Source organism: Pan paniscus, chromosome 17 (assembly GCF_029289425.2).
Source record: "Pan paniscus chromosome 17, NHGRI_mPanPan1-v2.0_pri, whole genome shotgun sequence".
Lineage (NCBI taxonomy): Eukaryota > Metazoa > Chordata > Mammalia > Primates > Hominidae > Pan > Pan paniscus.
Window position 1 is genome coordinate 32187408 of NC_073266.2, and position 26492 is coordinate 32213899.

A 26492-nucleotide genomic window follows, 5' to 3' on the forward strand; every position below is an offset into this window, starting at 1 on the left:
CACCATTATACCTGGCTAATTTTGTATTTTTAGGAGAGATGGGGTTTCACCATGTTGACCAGGCTGGTCTCGAACTCCTGATCTCCGGTGATCCACCTGCCTCAGCTTCCCAAGTGCTGGGATTACAGGCGTAAGCCACTGCACCTGGCCAGAAATTTTTTAACGACAAAAAGTTTACATGAATTATTCCTGCCCAATTGATGGATTTTGTGTTTGTTATTCAGTCAGATTGTTGTATTGTCTCGAGAGGTTTCAGATGTTCTAGTGAGAGGTGCATCTTACCTCCTGTCATCTCTGGTGCTGATGCAGCACTGACCTTTTACCATCTGCATCTTCTTCTGGAACATTCACAGCAAAGATAGATGCTAAAATTAGGACTCAGCAATTTCTGATGAGTATTCTCCAAGGATGTGTGTGTGTATAGCTAAGTAGTAATACTTGTAGATAATTTTTAAAATATAGATTGTGTTAAATAAAGAAAGAATATTTATGTCAATCTTGCCATCCACATGTAGCCACTGTTAGTATTCTGCTGTTTCTTTCCAATTGCTTTTCTACGTGAATGTGTTTGGTTGTGTGGACATACATATGCCTGTTGCTTAGCACATAGAAGGTGCTGTATAAATATGTGAATAAATGAATGTCTTAATATATGGAATAACTTGTATAATATATATGTATGTATGTTATTTTATTTTTAAATGAGAAATAATTGTATATATTTATGGGGTAAAATGTAATTTTTGAAATATGCTTGTGGAATGATTATATCAAGTGAATTAACATATCCGTCACCTCACATACTTATGTTTTTTGTCATGAGAATATTTAAAATCTATTCTTTTTAGCAGTTTTGAGGTATATAACATTATTCACTATAGTCAGCATGCTGTGGAACATATCTCTAAAGCTTATACCTGCTGTCTAACTGGAACATTGTATCCTTTGGGCAACATCTCCCCATTCCCGATTCCTTTCTCATCCAGCCTCTGGTAACCACCTTTCTAAGCACTGCTTCAATGAGTTTGACTTTTTTTATTGCATGTCTATAAGATCATGCAGTATTTATTTTTCTGTGCCTAACTTATTTCACTGTGCCTAACTTATTTCACTTAGCATAAGTAAGGACACAAAACAGCAGATATGATCTAAATAGACACCGTTTTGTGTCTTTACTTAGTTTTTTTACTTAACCCAGATAATTCTCAAAATATATTAAATACATAAAACATAAAAATATAGTTTTCGATAACCTCAGAATCATATATGTATGTATGTACAATAGTTTCTTTAACCTCCTTCCCATATTAATACTACCTTGCATTTTGCTGTTATTTTGTGATGTACATTTTTACCATCAACTTTTATCAGTGCTTAACTACTCTCTTAGTATGTAATCCTAGAGAAGAAGTTACTGGGGAGTAGAATGTAAGCCTGAGATAACTATTAATCCTTTTTGCCAGCTTTTGTTATTCAAAAATGATAATTTTGTTGAATTACAAAGATTAGCTATTCATCTAGAAAATTTGGAAAGCAGAAAAAGAAAGCACAAAGAAAATTGGGAAGGAATTATTTATAATTCTGGCACTTAAGATGATTTCATTTGAATGTTTTTGATTTATGTAAGTTTAGTCTTATTTAATCTATTACACATTTACCAAAAATGATGATTTAATCTATTACACATTTACCAAAAATGATCAATTTGTTTCCTTAACTGCTTCTTTTTCCTACTTAGTAGTATATCATTACATAGTCCTCTGCCTTCAGACAGTTGTCTACAAAGCAATTTACTGGCTGGTTTTGAAAGGGCATGTCCGTGTAACGCGTTTAATTACCTCCTCCTTTGTGGACCTTTACTTTGTTTCCAGTGTTTAATTTGATGTGGGATTCTAGGAAAAAAACTCTTGTGTTTTGCCCCTTGGGCGTGTCTACTGTGATTGCATTAAGACAAATTCCTAGGAGAATTGCTGGTTCAACTTTTAGGAACGATTTTTTTTCCCCAAGATGAGATTTCGCTCTTGTGGCACAGGCTGGAGTGCAGTAGTGCGATCTCGGCTCACTGCAACCTCCACCTCCTGGGTTCAAGCAATTCTCCTGCTTCAGCTTTCCGAGTAGCTGGGATTACAGGCACCCGCCACGATGCCCAGCTAATTTTTGTATTTTTAGTAGAGATGGAGTTTCACCATATTGGCCAGGCGGGTCTCAAACTCTTGACCTCAGGTGATCCACCTGCCTTGGCCTCCCGAAGTGCTGGGATTACAGGCGTGAGTCACCACGCCAGGCCAGGAACGATTTTTAAGCTTTGACAAATACTGCCACATTAGCTTTCCACAGGTTGTGCCAATTGACATTCACAGCAAAAAGAAGTATGAAAGTGGAAGGAGATTATAAAAAACTTTAGACTATTAACTGTAAAATTAGCTAAATCACTTTCCAGAAAGCCTGTGCCTGTTCACCCTCTTAGAGAGGAGCAAGATGGTACCTAACTTGAGAGTTCACTAGGCATTTTCTAGAGGGTGGGACATATTCATTAGCCTGGTCCGAAACAGGAAGAGCTGAATATGGAGTGGTTAGGTGATTTTACTAAACGTTCATATGAATTGAGAGAGAAGACTCTTCTTAGTTGCTGGGTCTTTCAACTACCAATTTAACTAATTAGCCTGCTTCTTGAGTTTATTGTCAAGTAAGTTTTATTATTTTCCTGTCACTAATCATTTTGAGAAAAGTCATTGTGTTTTCTCTTCCAGTCCCTTCAGCGGCTGCACAGGGAGCATGGTCTTGGGAGTGGTACTTGAAAGAACAGAAGGCTGTCGCAGCACCTGTTGAGCTGTTTTCCAAGGTCAGCCACTGAAGGACTTATATTTTTGCAAGGAAGCAACACTTAAGAGGTTTAGTTTAAATGAAATGACTTTCCTAGATAGCCCATCAACTTATTTGAATTATTTGTAGGCTCTGCTGGAAAATGACCCCACAAACCTAATCAGAGCTTTAGTGTTTCAGAGTGGGCTGGAGCCTGGCGCCGCCACCTGCCAGCTCTGTGACCTTGGGCAAGTCATTCAGTTCAGTTTCCTCATCCATGAGGTAGGAAAGGTTCCCTACCTTTCTCCTTGGGTGGTTGGAGGACTAAATCAGTTGTACCCATAAAGGATATAGGATGCAATGTGCATACTATAAATGCTCAAGAAAGTGTTAGGTTTTACTTCTATTAGCCAGTATTACCTGCAGTTAGAGGGATCTGTTTGGATGTGTTTCTAAGAGTGGTGAGTCAAGCAAGATGTTAGAGAAGACATTGAAACCCCTGAATCCTGGCATACATGACTAGAAAGGTGAACAGAGCAGCTGGTGTAGACTTCCTTGACCATCTGCTAGCACCAGGGCCTTACAGGGGATCATCTTTACCCAAGACACCAAATCTTCTGATAGTCTTTTTGCTCTTCTTGGTCTGAGTTTTAGATGTTTTGGGGAAATGTATATGCATCAGATTTACCTCGTTACTTTACTTTTTTTTTTTTTCTTTTTCTTTTTTTTTTTTTTGTGAAACGGAGTCTGGCTCTATCGCCAGGCTGGAGTGCAGTGGCATGATCTTGGCTTGCAGCAACCTCCAACTCCCTGGTTCAAGCGATTCTCCTGCCTCAGCATCTGAGAAGCTGGGATTACAGGTGCGTGCCACCACGCCCAGCTAATTTTTGTATTTTTAGTAGAGACGGGGTTTTGCTGTGTTGGCCAGGGTGGTCTCCATCTCCTGACATCATGATCCGCCTGCCTCGGCCTCCCAAAGTGCCGGGGATTACAGGCATAAGCCGCTGTGCCCAGCCCATTTCTTTACAGCAGGAAACTACAACTTTTTATTTGGTTTACTTTTCATGACATCTGTTGAGTTACATCTAGTATTTGTTAGCATGTGAAAGGGCCAGCATTTGTAATCCTGGATATGGCAGTGGGACAGGGAAGAAGAGGTATAGCGAAGAAGAAAAGAAAGGGAAACCAAATGCAGACCCCTCGTGTTCAAGCAATGATGCATGTCCTTTTGTTGTCTAGGTGGTATGCTTCACTAACAAACAGTATGAAGGTCATACCATGGAAAATGAGACATCTAGAGCAGCGTTCTTAACCCAGCCTTTGCACCATCTACTTTTGTGAGCTTTGGAGAGCACAGCGTGGGTCTTCCTGAGACCTACTAAATCAGACCCTCAGGGGCTGGGCCTGGAAATGTGTAGCTTGAGAACCTCCTGCATTCTTTGTGCAGGTTTGAGGCTGACTACCATAGAAGGTTTAAGAACTGTACAGTTTCTGTCTAGGAGTCAGGTCCATGTTTCCCCACATTGCTTTCACCTGATAAGACTTAGGGGGTTTCTTCCATCAAAAGGTGCAAGCTCAGTAAGGTAAGGGATTTTCCTACATGTATCCCGGCATTGCCTGCTGTGTTGAGTGTGCTCAGATGATCAGTCGCTGTTGAGTGACTTCTAGGGAAACTCTTCTCGCTTCTGAGTGTAAAGATCTTTGAAGGTGGTTGGCTGGGACCAGGGCAGTTCAGTGTAGCTCACAGTCACCTTGCCCTTTCCCCGCTGCGCCTTCCTGCCCTTGCCACAGGGCCACTGCAGGTTGGGAGGGGAGAACAGAGTGGGCCGAAACAGAAGCTGCCTGAGAACTATCAGGCACTGTGACACCCAAGGGCAGAGGTAGCGGGGTCAAGGTCCAGGATTTGAGGTTGAGCCAAAGAACATAGGTGAGGTTTGCGCCCCGATGGCTGCTGTGGCTTAGGAGTCACACCTGTGCTGTGTCCTCAGATCAGGGTCCTAGGGCAAGGGTCCTTTCTTACACCCCACCCCCCCACTCTGCCGCCAGGATTAAATCAGATGTTTGGGTGTTAAGGGTGACGTGTGGACTAATTTTCAGAGCAAGGAAAGTTTTGGCTGATGGCAGCCAAGTGCTAGATTCCCTGTCCAGCTCCTGTGTTGCCCCACATCTCAGCCCGTCAGGGTATTAACATTATTCTAGAGCTTCTTCTCTGAGATCCTTTAAGCCCCATCAGCCAGAGCAAGAACACCTGCAGGACTGAGAATTTCTCCTTCAGATTTTCCCTTATGACCTGGTGTTAACTAAAAAAAGACCAAAAGGACAAATGTAGGATTTCTGTTCCTGAAATAAATCCTCATGATGGTGTTGGGAATGGTGTGATCATAGGCTCTGGGTCATGTAGCTTTCCCCCTTGACTTTATAGAGAGATGACAAAAGAGGTGCTGGAAGGCAGTAAGTGGGAGGGGCACAACGTTGTGGGACATACAGACAGGAGTGGGCCCCCTTGTCAGGGTGGAGAGAGTTGGAGAGACTCTTTGAAGGAGGCGGGTGGTGAGCAGGTGATGCACCCTTTGATGATTCTTTGGCTAAGGACTTTCTCAAGCTTTTGAACTCTAATATTTGTCATCTCTGAAAGTAACAGCAAAGCGTTAGTGTGTGAGAAAACAGACATGTTTGACAAGTTGGACTGCCTTTCTCTCCAGTCATAATCTAACACTCAAGCTGCCCACGTGTTTAAGACTCTGTGTGTGCAAAGTGCCATGTAAGACTGGCCAAAACACTAAAGAACGTATGACATGGTGTCTTAGGATCTTGCGGGCTAGTTGGGATATGATATGCCCATAATAATACAGCAACAATCTGAGGTAGAATGTTAATTGCCCACAAGTAATGAATTTATGAGGAATTCCATGTGTGAGATGAGACCTCATTCGACCCTGAATGCGGAGAGAATTAAGCTCACCAATTATTACGTCTGATTTGCCCTAATAACCAAAGAAGATGCTTGTGTTCAAGATCACAATGTTACTCTAACTTGAATTTGTATTTTCAGATGAAATAAGCATTGTCTATAATTAAAAATAGGTTTTAATATAATCAAAAAGGCAGATGGTTCATGTCAGCTTTCCAAGAAAGAGCATCAGACTAAACTCAATTTTATATTGACATTGTGTTTTTGACTATTAATGTTCATTTTCATTGTGTAAATATTAGTATAATGTTGTTCAGGTCAGCCAGCTGAGATGGAACCCTTCAGCTTTTGACACCGAAATGTTGAAAATAAAACTTAATTCTATGCTTAGAAAACCCTAAAGATTCTGCCAAAAGGCTCCTGGGACTGATAAATGAATTCAGTAAAGTTTCAGGATACAAAATCAGTGTACAAAAGTCAGTAGCATTTCTATACACCAATAATGTTCAAGCTGAGAGAAAATCAAGAACACAATCCCAATTACAATAGGCACACACAGAGAAAAATATCTAGGAATACATTTAACCAAGAAGGTGAAAGATCTTTTCAAGGAGAACTACAAAACACGGCTAAAAGAAATCAAAGATGACATATAAACAACTGGAAAAACACTCCATGCTCATAGGTGGGAAGAATCAATATCATTAAAGTGGCCATACTCCCCAAAGCAATCTATAGATTAAACATTATTCCTATCAAACTACCAATGTCATTTTTCACAGAACCAAAAAAACTTACTCTAAAATTCACAAGGAACTCAAAAGGAGCCCAAATAGTGAAAGCAATCCTAAGCAAAAATAACAAAGCATCATATTACCTGACTTCAGACTATACTGCAAGGCTACAGAAACCAAACAGCATGGTACTGGTACAAAAACACATACATAGAACAATGGAACAGAATAAAGAGCCCAGAAATAAAGCTGCACATGTACAGCCATCTTATCTTTGACAAAGCTGACAGAAAAAAAGCAATGGGGAAAGGACTCCCTATTCAATAAATGGTGCTGGGATAGCTGGCTAGCCATATACAGAAGATTAAAACTAGACCCCCTACCTTTCACCATATACAAAAACTAAATCAAGATGAATTAATAATTTAAATGTAAGACCTCAAACTATAAGAGTTCTAAAAGAAAACCTAGGAGACACCATTCTCAGCATTGGTCTTGAGAAAGAATTTATGACTAAATCCTCAAAAGCAATTACAGCAAAAACAAAATTTGACAACTGAGACCTAATTAAACTAAAGGGCTTCTGCACAGCAAAAGAAACCATCAACAGAGTAAAGAGACAACCTACAGAACGGGAGAAAATATTCACAAACTATGCAGATGACAAAGATCTAATATATCCAGAATCTATAAGGAACTAGATTCAATAAGCAAAAACCAATTAACCCATTAAAAATGGGCAAAAGAAGAATGAAGGAGATGGAGAAGGAGAAAGGAGAAGAAAAAAGAAGAAAAAGTAAAAAATAAAAAATGGGCAAAAGACATGAACAGACACTTCTCAAAAGAAGACATACAAGTGGCCAACAAACATAAAAAATGCTCAACATCACTAATCATCAGAGAAATGCAAATTAAAACCACAACGAGATACCATCTCACACAAGCCAGAATGCTTATTATTATAAAGTCAAAAAACAACAGATACTTGCAAGGCTGCAGAGAAAGAAAGGCACATGGAGTTGCATGTGCATTGCAGCACTATTCACCATAGCAAAGACATTGAATTGACCTAGGTGCCCATCAATGGTGTCATCCTCTTTCCATTGTTGTTCCTGTTCTGTTTCTGAGCCTGGTCTGAGTGACTTCTCATGGGTTGTCTCTCTCCCAAATTATTCTTCTGTGGCCTTTGCAGTCCTGCCTGTGGTAAAACAAATTATGCAATTTTCCCAAGAGCTCAACACATCGTTCCCTCCTCCCTGTGGCCAGGTGCACACCTGCTTCCCCCGGGCACTCTGCCTCCTGGGTGCCCCTGTGCCACGTCCACTTCTCCCTCTGGGTGCAGGCAGGCCTAGCCTACTCCAGCTCCCAACCACTCCTTTCTTACCCTATTTCCACTTGCATGCCCAACCCTCCCTTCTTGGTGATTTATGCAGTCGTAACTCTGCTATTTCCACTCTTGCTGCCTCAATAGGGTGTGTGTGCATGTGTGTCTGCTCACACTGTTCACCTCCCTCTGCTCTCTCCCCTCCTCCACCCTCTCCCACCCAGTCCTGTTCTCACCCTGGGACATTTCTTTGCCCATGTGACAGTCCATCCACCTCCTAAGACCTTGGGTGCCTCCATGCCAGGAACCGGTGCCCCCTTTTCAGTTCAACCCATCTGCCTTCGTGACCACACTGGCATAAGTCACAGTTGAACCTCCTCTGCAATGGTAAACTTTAATCTCACCATCTGGTTTTGTCCACTGTCTTTCCAGACTTTTCTGTCCCTTATTCTTACAGCACCACTTTTTCTTTTAAGACTTGTAGTTCCTTTGTTGTCTCCCTCCTGGCTTCACATTTTCCCTGGCCAGCTCAGCCCAGTTCCTTCATGTCAGCCATTCTCTTGCCAGGATCTTCAGTCCCTTGCCTCCCTGCTATCCTCTCCCCATCCATGCCCACCGCAATCCCAGCTCCTGACTAATGCATATTCACTGCCTAACTTCTCTACCCCAGGTGCCAAGCACTGCTGAGTAGGAACCATGAGGCCTTGCAGATAGCTGTGGCCCTGCAGATGCACAGCCTCAGCGTGCAGGCATTGTCTGGCCGTCCTTCTGTGTTGTTAGTCTGGGCTCTCCCTGCTCCCTAGGAAAGCAGGTCTATGCTGGCAGGCATCTTTCCTCCCACCTGAAGCCTTCAGTCCCTTACTGCATGTGGTGAGACCTTCCACTGCCCCCTGCAGACCATCACTCAGCACACCTCTTCCTGCCCCTTTCCCCTGTGGTCCTGGAAGAAGTGTCCCTTCTCTCCAGCCTCCTGCACCTGTGCTCTGCATCCTTTCCATTCCTGCCTTTCTAGAGATCTTACTCCATCAGTTATCTCAGGGCCTGCCTGTAAGCTGACATTTCTTCTCTTTTGAACATTTCCTTTTAGAGCCGGGCGATGTGGCTCATGCCTCTAATCCCAGCATTTTGGGAGGCCGAGGTGGGTGGATCACCTGAGGTCGGGAGTTAGAGACCAGCCTGACCAACATAGAGAAACCCCGTCTCTACTAAAAATACAAAATTAGCTGGGTGTAGTGGTGCGTGCCTGTAATCCCAGCTGCTCCGGAGGCTGAGGCAGGAGAATCGCTTGAGCCCGGGAAGCGCAGGTTGCGGTGAGCCGAGATTGCGCCATTGCACTCCAGCCTGGGCAACAAGAGCGAAACTCCATCTAAAAAAAAAAAAAAAAAAAAGAAAGAAAAAAGAAAAGAAAAGAACATTTCCTTTTAGAATGCAAATATGCTTAAGTCTGTTCCATCTTTATGAAAAAATAATGTCCCTTGGTTCTGCATTTTCCTCCTTAACTCATCTCCTTAGTCCAGACTGGCTTCTTGAAATTTTAGACTGCATTTTCTCTTTCTGGATTTTTCTGACCTTCTTTCCCACCTCCAGCCTCCGCAACCTGACCTTTGGGTCAGTTCATCCAGCTCCTTAACTGCCTTAACCTGTGCCATTCTGTGTGGTTACGTGTGGGTGTATTTTGTCTCTCGGTGAAATTGTGATCTCCTGGAAGCCTGACTTGGGTTTCTTTCTTCTTGTTTTAGTTCCTCTCTGCCCTCTGGTTCCCGGGAGAGGTTCGTATTGTTTGCTGTGCTTTTACCTGCGCTGCCTTAGTAAGCCCTCCACTGCTTCCCCTCACTGTGTGGAGGCACCTCCCTGACTCTTAGTTGATTTAACTGAAAACAGCAGATAATATCACCTACTTCTCAGGGATTTTCCTGAAGAATTCCACATCGTGTATATCAAGTGTCCAGCATACTACAGTGCCTGGCATATAGATGACTTTCTTAAATACAAGCGGTTCTTAAAATCACTCTTTCTCTCGTCCCTTGCTTTTCCCACTGCCTTTTCTCAGCCCCTCTTGGTAGCCCTGTGTGCTCTGACCACCGACCCCCTGTTTATTCAGAACACTAGCCCAGCCTGGCCTCTGCAGACCTTGTCCTTGCCACAACTTGCCTTGGTTCGACCACAGTCCTCTATCCTTCCAACCTGGCCTGCCCACGGTGGGTGTTCCTGTCTTAGTCTCCCGATCTGCACTTAAGAGTGGGTGCCCAGCGGGAAACCCACTGTCCTTGGAGCAGAATCCTTAGTGGGTCACGTTGTTCCCAGCCTCCTCTCTCCTGCCTGATGACTCACCAACTTTATTCATGATGAAAACAGAAGTGGTTCCTCATTTCATCCCCTTTCTCTCTAAACAAGGCACAATCGTGGCGTTCCCACCTCCCCCCACTTTCTTGTCCGGCTCTACCTCCTTCCCCTCTTCATAGCTATTATTATAATCTAGTATGATTTCAGAAAGAAATACTTTATGTCCTGAAAAGGAAATTCCAGCCTTCTGCAGAATGATAAGGTTGCATTTATTTTTGGGAGGGGCTGGGGGTTGTTGGAGGAACAGAGGCACCTTCCTGGTTTAACCTCCTAATTGTCCTAGAAACAAGACAGCCTTATTTGAACAGATTCCTATTCTCTCTTTGTCTTCCTTACTTGAAATCTGAGTAAAGGGAATTCACCCTACCCCAAATTTAAGTTCTTCACCTATGCCTGAATTATATTTTAAAAATGGAATTTTTCTATCTATGCCTATACATTAAATAGAATCTGAAAGACGTGCACATGTGCATTTTGTTTTTGATAGGTGCATTTTGTTTTTGATAGTCTGAATTTGTATTTAGCCCTACAGGTGCAGGAAGATTGTTCTGTGGAAATTCCTATTTGTTAAAACTCCTTGTGAAACTTTGAGATACCCAGAAGCTTTCCAGCCAAAAGAGTTTAGTCAGATACCAAGTGTTTGTGCTGTGAACATGGTTCCAAATTACTTGACAGTCACTGAGAATACTATCACTGTTTTAATATAGATGCTTCTTAGTACTTTAAATATTAATCATAAGCCAAATGATGACCATGTCTGGCTTTTTAGTACTTTTATAAAATGCAGTGAAATACTTTATGCATTCTGATATGCTTGGAACCAAATTATAGCCTGAGTCTGTGTCCTCTTTTCAATTGCCTGAACTGTTTGCTTGTCTACCTATTCTTTTTTTTTTTTTTTTGCCTTTTATATGTATTTTGTTGCCTTCAGTTTTAAGGTAACTTCACTGGTATTTAACAGTACTCCCAGGGGGAAAAAAAGCATTTTTTGAAAGAATACTGTGTGCATTATATTGAGATGTTTGGTTGGAGTTTAAATCACAAGGCATATCGAGACCAAAGAAGGAACTGTATTTTAAAAATAGAGTGTGGCCTTGTGACATGAAGTCATTTAAGATGATTAATTGCTGGGGCTCTGAAGGGCAGAAAGAATTCCCATTCATGCTCATTTCCCATAGTTTCTAAAGGTCTAAGTTCTGTGGCAGAATTGAAGATACATCCTGATGTGGTTCAGATGCTTTTCCTACATTTAGAATCTGTGTCTCTGAAATGGTGATTGAAAGTACCAGGGTTGCTGGGAAATAGTTGAGCAGATCTGAAGTCTGGAACCAGACAGTCAGATCAGGACTGCTTTTTAGTTCCTGGTAGGGGTATGAAGCACTTGTAACAGGCTGCTTATCTGCAGTTCCAGCTGGAAGCTGAATGTCAAGTTCAGAGCTCTTCAGAAGGAGGAGGAATTAAAGAGGAAAATGGTGGCATTTGGAATCAAGGGTAGACACGACTTCTTGTTTAGTTAAAGGAAATATGTATTAGAAGTATCCTTGTCTATTTTCTCTGGGACGAGTTTAGTCATTGGGGGAAAAATATGTGAGTTTATTGTTTTAGACACTAGACTCAGGATTTGTGGAATCAGTTCGGTGATGGCCAGTGAATTATCAAACAATTTGAGAAGTTATTTTTAAAAGTTCTTTCTGTGCAGTCCTGTATTATGAATGGTGTGGGTTCTTTTTCTTTGTTCATAAATGATCTTTGCTGGTCTAAGGTTGCCTAGACCTAGTAGTGTTTTATCTGCTCTGGTACGTGCTTTGTTTTTGTTTCTGAGACCATAATTCAGTCAGTGGTTAGGATGCACATTAAAATGTTTATTGTGCAGCCAAATTTCTTACTATTAGTAGCTTCTGGGGAAATGAGGATTTTGCAATTGAAATTCTAGCAGAATGGATTCACAAAAAGCCAATAAGAACTGCATTCACTTAACTTATTAAAGTATATTTTTGTTGAGCCCTGAGTTCTGTTTCTCTATTTGAAGAATGCCTCTTGCTACAATCTTGGCAGCAGTTTAGGATTCTAAGTTCAGAATTAATCTATGAAAAATGTTCAAAATAACAAGGAAGTAGTCTCTAAAATGAAAGTTTAAAAATACACAATCAGCCATCCTTCACTGCCATCCTAACTGCAGCTTTGTAGCAAGTTCTGTTTAATTATGTAGGTGATGATTTTCCCCATCAGCCAAACAAATAGATGGCAAAAAAAAAAAAAAAGTGTCACTTTGAAAAAGCGGAATTTGAAGCATGCCTTGTTGCTTGGCCTGTATCCCCATGATGAACAACTGCAGTGAACTGCTGTGTTCTGCTTACTGAAGGCTTCCAAATGTGTATTATTATTTAGTCAGTGGGTTGATTAATGACAAATCCCCTTGAAGGATAGCCATGTGGCTCTTAATCTGTTTTTGGGTCTTAGACCTCTTTGAATATCTAATGAAAGCTATTGATAATATCCTCAGGGAATTAGGGTATCCTTAGGGAATAATAATATCCTTGGGGAAATGCTTATACCCATTTGCACCCAAAATTTTGTATAAAATTCAAGAGGATTCTAGAACGCCCGAAGACATCATGAACCCCACTCTGACTCCACTATTAAAAACAGCTATATTAAGGTGTAGTCTGAACAAGAATAGAAAAAGAGGCAAATGTGTACATGTGGTGAGTGTGTGTGTGTATTAGTGTATATAATATTTTAAGTTCTCTGTTTTCTGTGATTAAAACAAGAGAAAGCCAGAAGAAAATCTAACATTCCTGCTAAGTGCCACTGTTAACTCAGGTAAAGATCATAAAGTTTCTCAAGGAAAAAGCAAGGAAGGAGCTTCATAACCTCTCACAGTCTTCCATTGTCTTGCAGTAAATAGACTTTTATGATGAAAAGATTTATTGCAAGATTCCTGGAAGAACATTGGAGCTGTAATAATGCAACAGAAGGTTGGAAGGATGCAGCCTGTGGTTGTCCATGAGCTTCCCATGAAGTCTTTGAAAGTGTTGGTAGATATCATTACCATTATCAAGGTGAAAATTAGCATTATGGAAAATTTGACAGTTTATTTCAAGCCTGAAATGTGGGCACCACCTTAAAATCCTCTGCCTCCCTTGTCCTCTGCCTCCAGCCAGGCATCAGGCACTGCCCATTCTACCCCCTAAGTATGTACTGAATCTGGCCACTTCCCCCATTCCCAGTCCTACTTGCACTGGCTGAGGTCCTCATTATCACTTGTCAAGGCTGTTGCAACTTTCTAAATGTAATAGAACTTGGGAGTTAAGTGCACAGGCCAAGGCCTGAATTTGAATTCCAGGTTTTGTATTGACCAGTGTGCAAACAGAGCAATTTGTGAACAACTGTGAGCCTTAGTTCTTCATGTGTGAAATGGGGATTGTCATAGTTCCAATATAGGGTTTTTTGTTTGTTTGTTTGTTTGTTTGTTTTGAGACGGAGTCTTGCTCTGTTGCCAGGCTGGAGTGCAGTGGTGTGATCTTGGCTCATTGCAACCTCCACCTCCCAGGCTCAAGCGATTCTTCTGCCTCAGCCTCCCGAGTAGCTGGGACTACAGGTGCACACCACCACACCCAGCTAATTTTTGTATTTTTAGTAGAGACGGGGTTTCACCACATTGGCCAGGATGGTCTTGATCTCTTGACCTCATGATCTGCTCGCCTTGGCCTCCCAAAGTGCTGGGATTACAGGCGTGAGCCACCACACCCGGCCCCAGGGGGTTTTAAGGCTTAAGTAGTTGACTTAGACACTGTACATGGCATATGGCAGATTCTTAATTATTGACAGATACTTAAAGCCTTTTTAACGTCTTCTACTTCTAGTCTTGCCACCTTTCTAATCAGTTTCCCACACCACTGCTAATAAGATGCAAGAATATTTTTTGCATCTTTTGCTGGTGCTTTATCAATTAAGAATGAAATAAAATTTTCTTAGCAGGACATATGAGTCTTATCATGGCCTGCATCCTGCCTGCTCATTTAGTATCACCATCACTTGATTATGTGTATGTGTTGATTTTTTAAGAATTACTATGTCATTTAACATTTTTAACAAGACAGAAGGGTATAAAAATAAAAGGGTCTCTCTCTGTCTGTTCTCCTCTCTAGATGAACCACTCAAAATAATCTGATGTAAATCTTTCCAGATCTGTATATATGTAGCTATGTAGATATGTAAATCATGTTTATGTAAATAGCTGTTTTTTTTTTTGATAAAAAATGACAACACACCATATGCTTATCTAACACTTGCTTGATATTGATTATGGCTGTCATTCTGCCTCGGCAGATGCAGTGATGTGTCTTGCTTTTTTCTTTTTTCTGAGACAGAGTCTTGCTCTGTCACCGAGGCTGGAGTGCAGTGGTGCAATCTTGGCTCACTGCAACCTCTGCCTCCCAGGTTCAAGCAATTCTCCTGCCTCAGCCTCCCAAGTAGCTGGGATTACAGGTGCCCACCACCACACCCGGCTAATTTTTTGTATTTTTAGTAGAGACGGGGTTTAGCCATGTTGGCCAGGCTCTTCTTGAACTCCTGACCTCAGGTGATCCACCCACCTTGGCCTCCCAAAGTGCTGGGATTGCAGGCGTGAGCCACCGTGCCCGGCCTGTCTTGCTTTTTTTGAACAGCCGCATTGTATTCCATGGTCATGTCTATTACTTCCCCATCTAAAAGTATTTTTGTATATGATATTGTGGTGGGAATCTACCTGAATTGTTCTTTCCAAATTGGTAGTCGTGTGTTCTGATGCCATCTTCTTTGCTCTGCAGTGTGCAGTGCTACCTTTATTTATATTAAATTCCCACATTTAGGAATGCCTTTTATAGACTCCCCTTGGCACTGTTTTCACACTTTTGGCAGCTGGGGATTACTTAATGGCCATAGGTGGTACATATTCGACCACCAATTTTAGATATTTGAAACATTTATTATATTTATAATTATGAAATAAAAAGTTAAAAATTATGAAGTCTTTAATTAGCAAGGGGGATGGTGATGCTTATAACTTTTGGTAATATTCTAGCATCCAGACCAATCACTCAAACAGGAAAGCCAGATACACTTACACTGTGGCCTTGGGCATATCATCTGTAAAATGTGCATAATAACACTGCATAGGGTTTTTATGATGATTTAATGTGTTAATATTTGTAAGTACTTAAAACAGTATCTGGCGCAATGTTAAAAGGCATCTATGTATGGCTTGATAAAGGACAGCTTAGGCTCTATAACTATTCCTTCTCTATCTTATATTCTTCCTTTCTCTTACTGAGAAAATTGTATCTAACCATTCTAGGTTTCTGGCTACAACAGCAAGTGTTTGGCGGTTTCTCACACAGTTCTCAATCATGCTGTTTATTCAGACCAAACATAAACTCTTTTCCTTTTGCTTCATCAAAGGCAGAGTTGACAAGACTCTCACACTCAAAACCTTGCAAGTTGATGCTCCCTATTTTAGCGAAGCCTGCAAGGGCCTTCCTAACTTTCTCTTTGGTTGTATTCATCTTGGAAAATACTTCTTCATGTTCTCTTCTGTAGCATTTGAATTATTTTTGACATTACTGATAACATGATTGATTTTTTTTCCATTGAGTGAAGAAAGTCATCAAATTTTGTCAAAGAGTTAAATTCTCTGTGGTCAAGCTGTTTATATCACAGTTCGCCTATGTAAGACTGCCTCATATTTCACCCTTTACATTTAAAATAGTGACATTTTGTCCCCCAGGGGACACATTGGAACAATTTTATATGTGGAAGATGTTGCTGAGATAAACCAGTTGAGCAGGCTGCTGAATTCATGGCAAAGGCCTTTGTGTAGTAAGAAATTTTGTTTTTGTCATCTGCATATAAAATTCCTCCTGTGAACATCTTTCCCTTTGAGAGCCATCGTGTGAAGGTTTAGAAATCAGTGGCTTGAGGTCCTTGCCCAGTTCTTTGTATAACATGTTAAAATGTGTGCCTCGGTGGCCAGGATTTGATTGCAGGCCCAATTTCCCCCACCTCTCTCAATGCTGAATTAAAATGAGGAAAATATTTTTGACTGCCTACCCGTGCCTTTGAATAACATAGACTATTGAGGGGCATTCAGTTGGAATCTTGCAGCTATATCACTTGAGCGCTCTTCTGTGATACACCCCTAGCTGATGCTCTGCTAGCACTGATGGCCACAGACCTTCCCCATTCTACTGTGGTTCACAAAATAATCATGACAAAGCATCATCTATTCGATCTCATAATGTGGAGTGGATGGCACACACATATAGTAATTATTGCTTTTAGGAATTTCACCAGTAGCTTGTCTTCAGTTTCTCTAGGCATGGTGACGGTGTTTTGTTTGTGTGTTTGTTTTGTTTTTTCCTCATGTTATGGCCCATTTTACAAGCATTTTAAATAATAGTATATAATTTGTACCTGCTTTTGTCAAGAGGTGTGGAACTTTGAATAATGTTTCTTTTCCTTTATTAGTGACAAAATCAATTTCATATGAGAAAATGTTATTTTGTGGCTTTTTGGGAAAAGAAAACGACAAAGCAAAACACCTTAACTTTTGTACTCAAGAGCACTGGCGCTTCTTTGGAAATGTCCTTGGGGCCTTCCATGGCCTCTAGCCAGGTTTCGTTTTGCCTGTTTAGTTGCCACTTCTGTCCCTTTATGTGGAACACACAGCTGGCAGGTTTTCACAAGACACAGGTCCTTAGTTGTACTAGGCTACTAAACTGGCTGTGTGATCTAGAGAAAGTTTATTCACCCTTCTGGGCTCGAGTTGATCTGTAATTTTTTCCAGGTCTCTGAACCTTATAATTTTTTATGACTGAATTTAATGGGCCTATTGTTTGCTTTAAGTATATAACTCTAGTTATCTTTTCTTACCATAAAATATAATCTTATAAGCACAGTATCAATTATATTAATGAAACATAAGATTTTTAAAAAGGAAAAAATTTTTAAAATCTGTCAGTTCATGAATAAACCATTTAACAGAGAAGAGAGACGGATGAAAGGCAGTGATATTTCTCACTAAATGTTGCCTTTCAGATTGTTAAAATGAATGTTTTATTTTTCATTTTGAAACCCTCCAAGAAATGCTGAGTCTGTTTTAGCTATGTAATGTTACTTGCAACATTATGGAAAGCTCCCAAATGTTCCATTGGGAAACCAATTTGAAAGGCTGACAAGAGTAACATTGATCATCTTAACTTCTGGCTGGGAAGTATTGTCAATGTCTCAAATTTATCAATCACGTGTGATAAGACAGTATAGTTTGCTCAACATAACACTGTTTCCTCCCCACCCCTAATTTTGCAGTGTTTCAGTTTTGTTAAAACATGAACAATGTTCTTTCAGTTTCTATGGCTTCTTAAGTTTCCTCTCAGCATTAGTAATATTCTCTCCCTGTGGTCTACCTTTTTCATTGCATTTTGTCAGCGTTGTGTGCGTGTGTATTTGTATATGTGTATGGCACTTTTGAAGTTAACCGAGAAATTTCAAAGCAGTGAACAGGAGGTAGTCACACAAAACTTGTTAAATACAATCTGCTGGAAAACATAGTAGATGTGAGAAGAAGGCTGGGAGAGTTAAACACACACATGACATTTATTTTTATAGAAATAAAATATTCCTGAGAAATCATTCATTCTTGCCATTTCATTTTGGGGTTTGTCATCTTTTAAGTTTTTCCTTAGAAGCTTCTAAAATGATCTCAGGATGTAAGAAAAATTTAACGATATTTTACAAGCCAATTCATAGGTTTTACAATTATTCCATGCTTATATAAAAAAGGCTTGCATCCAAGTATAGAACAAGGTTGAATGAGCTGGGGTACCTATACACAGAGGAGTACAATGCAGCTGTGAAAAAGAGTACGTGTAATAGTTGGGAATGGACATGGAGTGGTTTCCAAGAGACATTAGTAATGCAAAAAGCCACGTGCAAAAAAGCATGTATAGTATGCTGCCTTTTGTGTGAGAAAGAAGGGGAAATAAGAAAAACCTACATATAACTTCTTATCTTTACAAAAAGAAGCTTCGGAAGCATAAACCAGAAAACAGTGAAGTTGGTGACCTCCACGAGGTGGTGTGAGGGAATGCGGTGGATAGAATATGGGAGGAAGAGATACATTTTTGAGTAACTTTTGCTAATTTTAACTTTTGGAAGCATGTTAATATTCTACATATTTAAAAAATCATTAAGAACTGAAAGCAAATTGAACAAATTTGAACTCAATTGTATTTCAAATGGATATTGTAACTTTACTGAAGAGAGAACAAATAGGAACCCAAGTAGTTCACGAGCACAGTTTTTAACAATATACTCCATTCTTGGATGACACAGGAGGGAGGGAAAATTGCAAAGAAATCTTGAACTTTTAAAATAGGTTTTCTTATTATGACAGTATGGGTAAAACAGTTCTGAAACTGTAAGAGGCTCTGTAGGATTTGTTAAATGAGTAAATGTGTCGACTTTGCTCAAGGAGAAACACAAAGTGGATGCAGGAGGGCAGAACAAACCTTTTGGGGGGGGATTAGTCTTAGACATATCTGTTTGAACTTATGATTTATAAAATATATATGTATGTTTGTATGGGTATACATGTGTACATGTCTATGTGTGAATGTACATATATGTGCATTTTGTATGTAACTAGTGAGGAAATTGGACAACACTGTGATTGAATGATCAAAACTACCATCACCAGTGAGGGACAGAAAGACATCATGTGCCTCTGAATGTGATACCCTGAGAAGGACACAACACATCCATGTAGTATTCTGGCAAAAAAATATACCACCTGAATCAAATCTTGAGGAAGCATCAGACAGACCCAAAACGAGGAATGTTCTAGTCAAAAAATCAGAGGAAGGGCCTGTAATCCCAGCACTTTGGGAGACCGAGGCAGGTGGATCACCAGAGGACAGGAGTTCTAGACTAGCCTGGCCAACATGGTGAGACCCTGGCTCTACTGAAAAAATACAAAAAAAAAAAAAAAAAAAAAAATTAGCCAGGCATGGTGGCTTACACCTATAATCCCAGCTACTCGGGATGCTGAGGCAGGAGAATCGCTTGAACCTGGGAGCCGGAGGTTGCAGTGAGCTGAGATGGCACCATTGCGCTCCAGCCTGGGTGACACAGCGAGACTCCATCTAAAAAAAAAAAAAAAAAAAAAAAAAAATCAGAGGAGGGGGAAGTCTGCATTCTTAAAAACATGCCAGTGCTATACAAGACAATGACACAGTATGGGAAAATTTTCTGATAAAGGAAGACTGAAGAGGCTCGTCAACTCGTAACATCCGACCCTAGACTGGCTCCTGCTTTGCAGGCGGTGTATGGGGGTGAGTGTTGGAAAGCATATTGTTGGATAAATGGACAAAATTGGAATATGAATGCAAGTTTAGAAAAAGTATTGTATAAATGTTAAATTTACAGTTAATAACTGAGTTATGGTTTTGTAAGAGAATGTTCTATTCTTAGGGAAAATACACTACTCTTAGGGAAAATTATTTTGGGGTAAAGGGCCTTCAAAATGTTCAGAAAAAAATTTATATCCATATGTTTCTCTATCTATGTGTATGCTCACAGAGACATATGAGAGATAGAGTAAGTACAAATGGTAAAGCAAAGCAGGTGAAATGTAGCAATGAGTGAATCTAGGCAAAGTCTATCTATGCATGTGCTCTCTACACTGTCTTGTTGTTGCAACTTTTAAATTTCCCAGTGGAATAATTTTTTTTTTTAGTTGGAGTTTCACTCTGTCATCCAGGCTGGAGTGCAGTGGCCCAATCTTGGCTCACCGCAACCTCTGTCTCTTGGGTTCAAGCGATTCTCCTGCCTCAGCCTCCAGAGTAGCTGGGATTACAGGCACCCACCATCACACCTGGCTAATTCTTGCATTTTTAATAGAGATGGGGTTTCGTCATGTTGGCCAGGCTGGTCTCCAACTCCTGACCTCAGACGATCCACCTGCCTTGGCCTCCCAAAGTACTGGGATTACAGGCATGAGCCACTGTGCCCAGCCCCTGGAATAATTTTTGAAAAGAATAAATTTTAACCCCAAAATAGGCATTCAGATGTTAAGCAATATTAAATAATAATACAATTAGTGATTAAATGCAGCTCTAGATCTAATAGATCTAGGTTCTACTCATAATTTTCCATTAGTATATGATTATTTGCAATTAACAATAAAGTGACTAGTAATGGTGAATCTGTTCAAAACTGTGTGCTTAAAGAAAATAATGATGAATAGGAGCAAATTAGGAAGTCTGCTGTGAAAATATTACAGTAAAAATAGCTATAAACATTCAAAGGTATCTAGAAATAAATATAACAGTATATTGGCAGTTTTATGTGAAAATTGAAAAACACTTTTGACAGATAAAAATGATTAGATCAAATGGGAGAGAGAACAAGTTTCTGAATTTAAAAAACTTAATATGGAAATGATTGCTTTCTAAATAGAAAGGCTCATTATAAGCAAATAAAACTGTGTGATATAGGCAAATAAGTCAATGAAACATAAGAGAGGGGTCAGAAATAAGACCTACAAGTATGTAGAAACCATATATGACAGAGCTGACTTTGCCAATCAATTCAAGTATGGACTATTCAAAACGCTTTTCTTGAATGATTTGTTTTCCATGTGAAAAAAGTAGGCCTCTACCTGACACCATAGAAAACTCAATTTCAATTGTACTACAAATTTAAATATGAAGAAAGGAACTTCAACAGTTCTTAAAAAATACTAGGGACAGGTGCAGTGGCTCACACCTATAATCCTAGCCCTTTGGGAGGCTCAGGAAGGTGGATCATTTGAGGTCAGGAGTTCAAGACCAGCCTGGCCTACATGGTGAAACCCCGTCACTACTAAAAATACAAAAATTAGCCAGGCCGTAGTGGTGCACACTTGTAATCCCAGCTACTTGGGAGGCTGAGGCAGGAGAATTGCTTGAACCTGGGAGGCGGAGGTTGCAGTGAGCTGAGATCATGTCACTGCACTGCAGTCTGGGTGACAGAGTGAGACCTTGTCTCAGAAAAAAAAAAAAAAAAGGAAAATACCTATGTAGCTTCAGAGTTAAGAAGGATTTCATAGGCTGGGTATGTAGAATGTATAGAAAATAATTGATATGTTTTACTACCTTAAAATTATAAGTTTATCTGCAACAAAGTCACTGTAAACACAGCGAAGAGCCAAGTCACAGACTGAGAGTAGGTAATCCATATAATAAAGTGATGTTATCCAGGGTACAGGAAGGAAAAATGGGCAAAAGGAATAAATGGGAAGTTCATAGGACACACAACTTAATGGAGGTACTATTTCAAAGCATATTAACATAATGAAACCATCCTTGAGCACTAACTACATATAAGAACAGTCTTCCATCTTTAGCCACATCACTGAGCTTCTAAACTATACAGTGAATTCTTTCAAAAAATTCTTATTTGGGCTGGGCGTGGTGGCCTGTAATCCCAGCACTTTGGGAGGCCAAGGCGGGTAGATCACAAGGTCAGGAGTTCAAGACCAGCCTAGCCAAGATGGTGAAACCCCGTCTCTACTAAAACTGCAAAAATTAGCTGGGCGCAGTATGTAATCCTAGCTATTTGGGAGGCTGAGACAGGAGAATCACTTGAACCCGGGAGGTGGAGGTTGCAGTGAGCCAAGATCGTGCCAATACACTCCAGCAAGAGTCCATCTCAAAAAAAAAATCTTATTTGATTTATGTTTTTGACAAATTATAATCATATATAACCCTGGGGTAGACAGTGATGTACACAGTGTGGAATGATTGAATCAAGCATACTCACACATCCATCACCTTAAATACTTACCATTTATTCCTCCTTTCTAACTGCCACTTTATACCCTTTGACCAGCATCTCCCCATTCCCTCAACTTCCAGCCTCTGGTAGACACTATTCTACTCTCTGTTTCTATGAGTTCAATTGTTTTAGACTTCACCTAGAGGTGACACCAAATATTTTAACATAAAACTGTGACGAAATCTCAGTGGCTAATGTTATGTCGTGAAATTTTGTAGGATCAGTCCTTTCCAGAGCATGAAAATGGTTTTCAGATTGGAATGAGATTAGAAGGCATTGATCCCCGACATCCATCGGTATTCTGTGTGCTTTCTGTAGCGGAGGTAAGAGGTGGTGTTACTGTCTTGGGCTAATTGCCTAGTGACAGAAAGATAATTTTCTAGAAAATAACAAATTTGTTTGATATTTATTATGAACAAGTTCCAGTGCATTATGGATTTATTTTAGTCAGCGATGGGTGAAACTATGTTTCTTCGTGAATTTTTTTCCTTCTCTGAAGATGAATTTTCTAAAAAGTCCTTTATCAACTAGCATTTATTCTTGACTGAATCGGTAAATAATTTTCACTTGAGGTTGCTAACAATCTGTGAATCCCAGTGGTTTTTTAACCTATTAACAGAGATGTACTTATTCACATTTTAGCTGAACTAATGAGAAATGTGTATGAATAATATTAATGCATATGAATTATATATTTATATAAATACATTCACTTTATGAAAATTATTTAGAGTGGAGAGCTCTTGATGAATGGCTTATAAAATGTAATACTTACTAAATATATTATTAAATCCATAAAAGATCTTTATATTTCTGATAGCATTGAACATAACAGTCACATTTATTTACTTTACTGATTGATTATAGCTATTAAAGTTGTACCACATGTCTAGAGGATGTATTTCTCAGACCATTTTATTATTCTCTTTATTGAGTGTGCTGGATACATATGTTAGAGTTGAAACAAGGCCATGCCTATTTTAGTTGTACTTTGTACTTTAGCTTACACTGTCTTGGAATATGAATCCAGGCCAGAGGGCAGAAGATAGGGTTGCTGAAGGGAATATTTGACAGGTGTTGAATTAATAAATAAACCAGTTAATTAATGAATACATAAACTGACCCTCAGATTCCTAGATTGGGTAAAAGGGTCACTATTTTGCAGAATGCACTAGATACCTGTAAGACAGGGTCTAATTTCATTAGAGCTTAATCAGAGGTCATCCATAAATTTGTTCTTTAATGGAAACATTTGGATAGAAGGGTTGGCTCTTATATGTTGATAGTACTGACAAAATATATGAATATTTTGTGAATTTTGTGTCTACTCCAAATATATGACACTTAATGAATGATTGTAAACTTTCTGTCTTGCAGGTTTGTGGTTACCGTCTAAGACTTCATTTTGATGGTTATTTAAGTTGCTATGATTTTTGGACCAATGCTGGTTCCCCTGACATTCATCCAGTAGGGTGGTGTGAAAAGACCAAACATGAACTGCACATCCCTAAGGGTAAGCCAGGATACATTTACCAACTGGAAAGAGAATCAATTGGTATTTCACTTATATTTTAACAATACTTTATGAAATTCTAAGAAGAGATCCTGGTGTGGATTGATTTCCAAAATGAAATTGTGTTCCATAAAGAGTAGTAAGACTATAATGGTACCATTTTTAGAAGTAAATATCTTTAAAGAAAAGCATAAATGACTATTTAGGTCAAATATTCTGATAAGGTACAGAAGGCAGAAATAAAATATTATGAAAGCATTTTATTTTATTTTATATAAAGTTTATTAAACCTTATAAGCAGTGCAGACTAATATTTAAATCATGGTTGAAACAAAATATCTAATCAATGATACAGCAAGGTGAGGAAACTTGATTCACTGTAAGTAATTTGTTTCAGACTTAAGAATCACGGAAAACAAAGAACTATGAAAAAAATCACTATTTTTTTTCGATGGGAATGAAAAATATCATGGTTTTGTTATGTGCTAGAGGAGTCTGGGCCAGGCAGCTGTGACCAAAACCTTTTCGATTTGCTGTGTGCAAGTGAGGTGGGGATGTGGTCAAGGATGATGCTGACGGGCTCATATCTTTGCACAGCAAACTTCTGTACATTGTCTCTGGCTTGGATGTCAGACTGTTCGATGACCGTGGCAACTTCTGGAGTCAGTATACAGTCCTTTATTCCTAGTTATCCACTCAGGGTGTCCCTTGGGATCCTCCCCTGAGGCTGATGGCAGAGTCCTTGAGGTTGCTGGTTTGGAGGAAGCTGGTGACAGGCTACAGGCTCATTCATTCAGTAGGTATTTATGGAGCCCTTACCACGTGAGGCACTGAGGGCCAGTAGCAAGTAAAGCAATGTCTCTATCTCCACGGGGCTTCATTTCAGAGGAGAAGGATAATGGCGGTGGCTGCAGGGACACTCTTTCAGAAAGCATGGGGGAGAAAGGCCTCTCTGTGGACATAATGTTCCAAAGAGACGTGGGTGAAATGACAGAGGAAGCAGTGTGGTGTCTGGGTAAGCCCTCCAAGGGAAGAACAGGAGCAGGCGCCGGGGCAGGAGTGTGCGTTGCGAGGATGAGTCATCTCAGGGAGACAGCAGAGAAGCGCCCAGGTGGGAAGGTCGGGGATGAAGACGGTGGTGTTCCCAGGCCTGGAAGGCTGTGCAGGGAGTTTGACTCCTGTTCCGAGGCTGGTGCTCAGAACCATATTTTGAGCCTGTACTGTTTGGCCAGCACTGTGTGAGAGCCATGCTAGGGCATGCGAATGGGAGGATGCAGCAGTTTTTAATGGGAGACTAGTAAAGATGTGGCGCAGAAAGCTGGAGCTGTCGAGTGGGCATTGGATTGAGAAGGCGTTTGTTTCTGTGCCTGGCATCCTGGATGGCTGCACCCTCAGGACCTCTGATGGTCTCTGTAAAGTCGCTTCCTCAGGAGTGGCGACAGGTACGGGAACTCTGGTCTCATCCCTTTGCCCATTCAGGAAAGCCTTAATGGGCGATGAGACTCCCATCAAGCCACCAGAGTACTGACTCCGTATCAGAGCATGTGAAATTGTATTGGGAATGATGCGCGTGATGGGGAAGCACTATCAACACTTTTGCACATAATACATTTTAAAAAGGTGAAACAATTTGGAGATTTTAATTTAAATCTTTTGTGGGTGCTAAGGACGTTGAATTTATGGCAGGACACTAATAATAATCATATGAGGTTGGTGCAAAAGTAATTGCGTTTTTTTCCCCATTAAAAGTAATGGCAAAAACCGCAATTACTTTTGCACCAACCTAATATATTTAATATGCATGTGATTACATCTTTTGGGTATTTTGAGTAATCTGTTCTTTTTTTAGGTTATAGAAAAGATAAATTTGTTTGGATGGATTACTTGAAGGCCTGCAAATTGCAAAATGCTCCAAAGAAATTATTCAGAAACAGAAGTCCTGTAAGTATTTTCTTTCCCAGCATAAATCAAATTTCCCCCAAGCTTAAATTTCTTAAAATTCACTATATATTCTGTTTTATTTTAATCCTTTAAGAAGTTATGGAAACTGTTAACTTCCTATCACTTTTGTCACCTAATTCGTCAGTTTCTTGTGGGCATATCTTGGTTTTCTTCCTTTAAAAGTATAATTAAATACTTCAATTAGATGAGAAAAAGTTGGGAAAAGTTAAAAACTTTATGTTTAAAGCCTACTAAAATTGAAAGTGTCTTTTAAAAATGTTTTCCCTTACAGGGAGTTAATCCTTTAATCTTGGTTTTGGTGTTTTGAAACCAGCAGATACTCTAAGTAGGCTTTGAATGTACCCAGCCTAGATATATTTAAGTGTAATGAAAATGAGAGTAACATTTTGTACTAATTGAAGGGGTGTTCTGCGGATCTGGGTAGATCACACTTCTTATGCCATCTGTGTCCCCAGAAATCTAGTGAACCTTCAGTGGAGGAGAATAAGTCGCAACTCCAGAAGTCAGCTCTGCCACTGGCAGGCGGTGTCACTGTGCAGGCCACTCACTGAATTTCTCCAGACATCACTTCTGTGATCTTGAAAGCAGTGTTATACAATCGTTAAATATGTTTCCTAGATTTGTATCAAGAAAAGGAGCTATTAAAACGTGAAATTGCTGTAAAAATAGAATGTGCTGAAGGAGAATAAAAATCAGGGTTTGATGAAAGAGAAGTAGAGAAAAACACCCTCTTTTAGTTCCCGGATACTGTATGTACTCCCTAAATCCCAGGATTGGCTAATTATAGATATATGAAGGGTGGGTTTGTAATTGTTATGTTATTGTAAATCATAGTTCATAGTATTTTTATACTAAGAAAAGCACAGATAGTAAAAAAGCACTCACATTTTAAAATTATAAATTTAAATTATACGTTAAATATATATAAATTATATATATAAATTCACATTTTAAATTATAATTTTATTTAAGCATGTATTTCTTAAATATTGAAAAAGCCACTTATTTTCAGATTGGGTAATCAAATTAACAGGATACTTTGGTGCT

General features: G+C 39.8%; 1 protein-coding gene and 1 long non-coding RNA gene across 8 annotated transcripts in view; one reads left to right on the forward strand and one right to left on the reverse strand.

Annotated features, from left to right (window-relative positions):
* The window catches only part of L3MBTL4 (L3MBTL histone methyl-lysine binding protein 4), a 476247-nt gene that overhangs the window by 159220 nt on the left and 290535 nt on the right, over positions 1 to 26492 (forward strand). For 5 of the 7 annotated variants that reach the window (XR_004667534.3, XM_055102573.2, XM_034943563.3 and 2 more), the window contains exons 5-8: positions 2751 to 2842; positions 22189 to 22293; positions 23348 to 23483; positions 25333 to 25424. Coding sequence is in view for 6 of the 7 variants with exons in the window: in XM_055102573.2 (XP_054958548.1) it covers positions 2751 to 2842; positions 22189 to 22293; positions 23348 to 23483; positions 25333 to 25424 (425 nt within the window). In the remaining variant the exon portion in view is untranslated. Of the gene's footprint in view, positions 1 to 2750; positions 2843 to 2928; positions 3663 to 22188; positions 22294 to 23347; positions 23484 to 25332; positions 25425 to 26492 lie in introns of those variants that run through there. The other 2 variants (XM_063597294.1, XM_063597295.1) reach the window with 2 other exon arrangements.
* Positions 5872 to 13225, reverse strand: LOC117976770 (uncharacterized). The gene is made up of 2 exons (XR_008621922.3): positions 9919 to 13225; positions 5872 to 7641 (listed from the first exon to the last, which is right to left on the reverse strand). It is a non-coding gene; the product is annotated as an uncharacterized LOC117976770 (long non-coding RNA).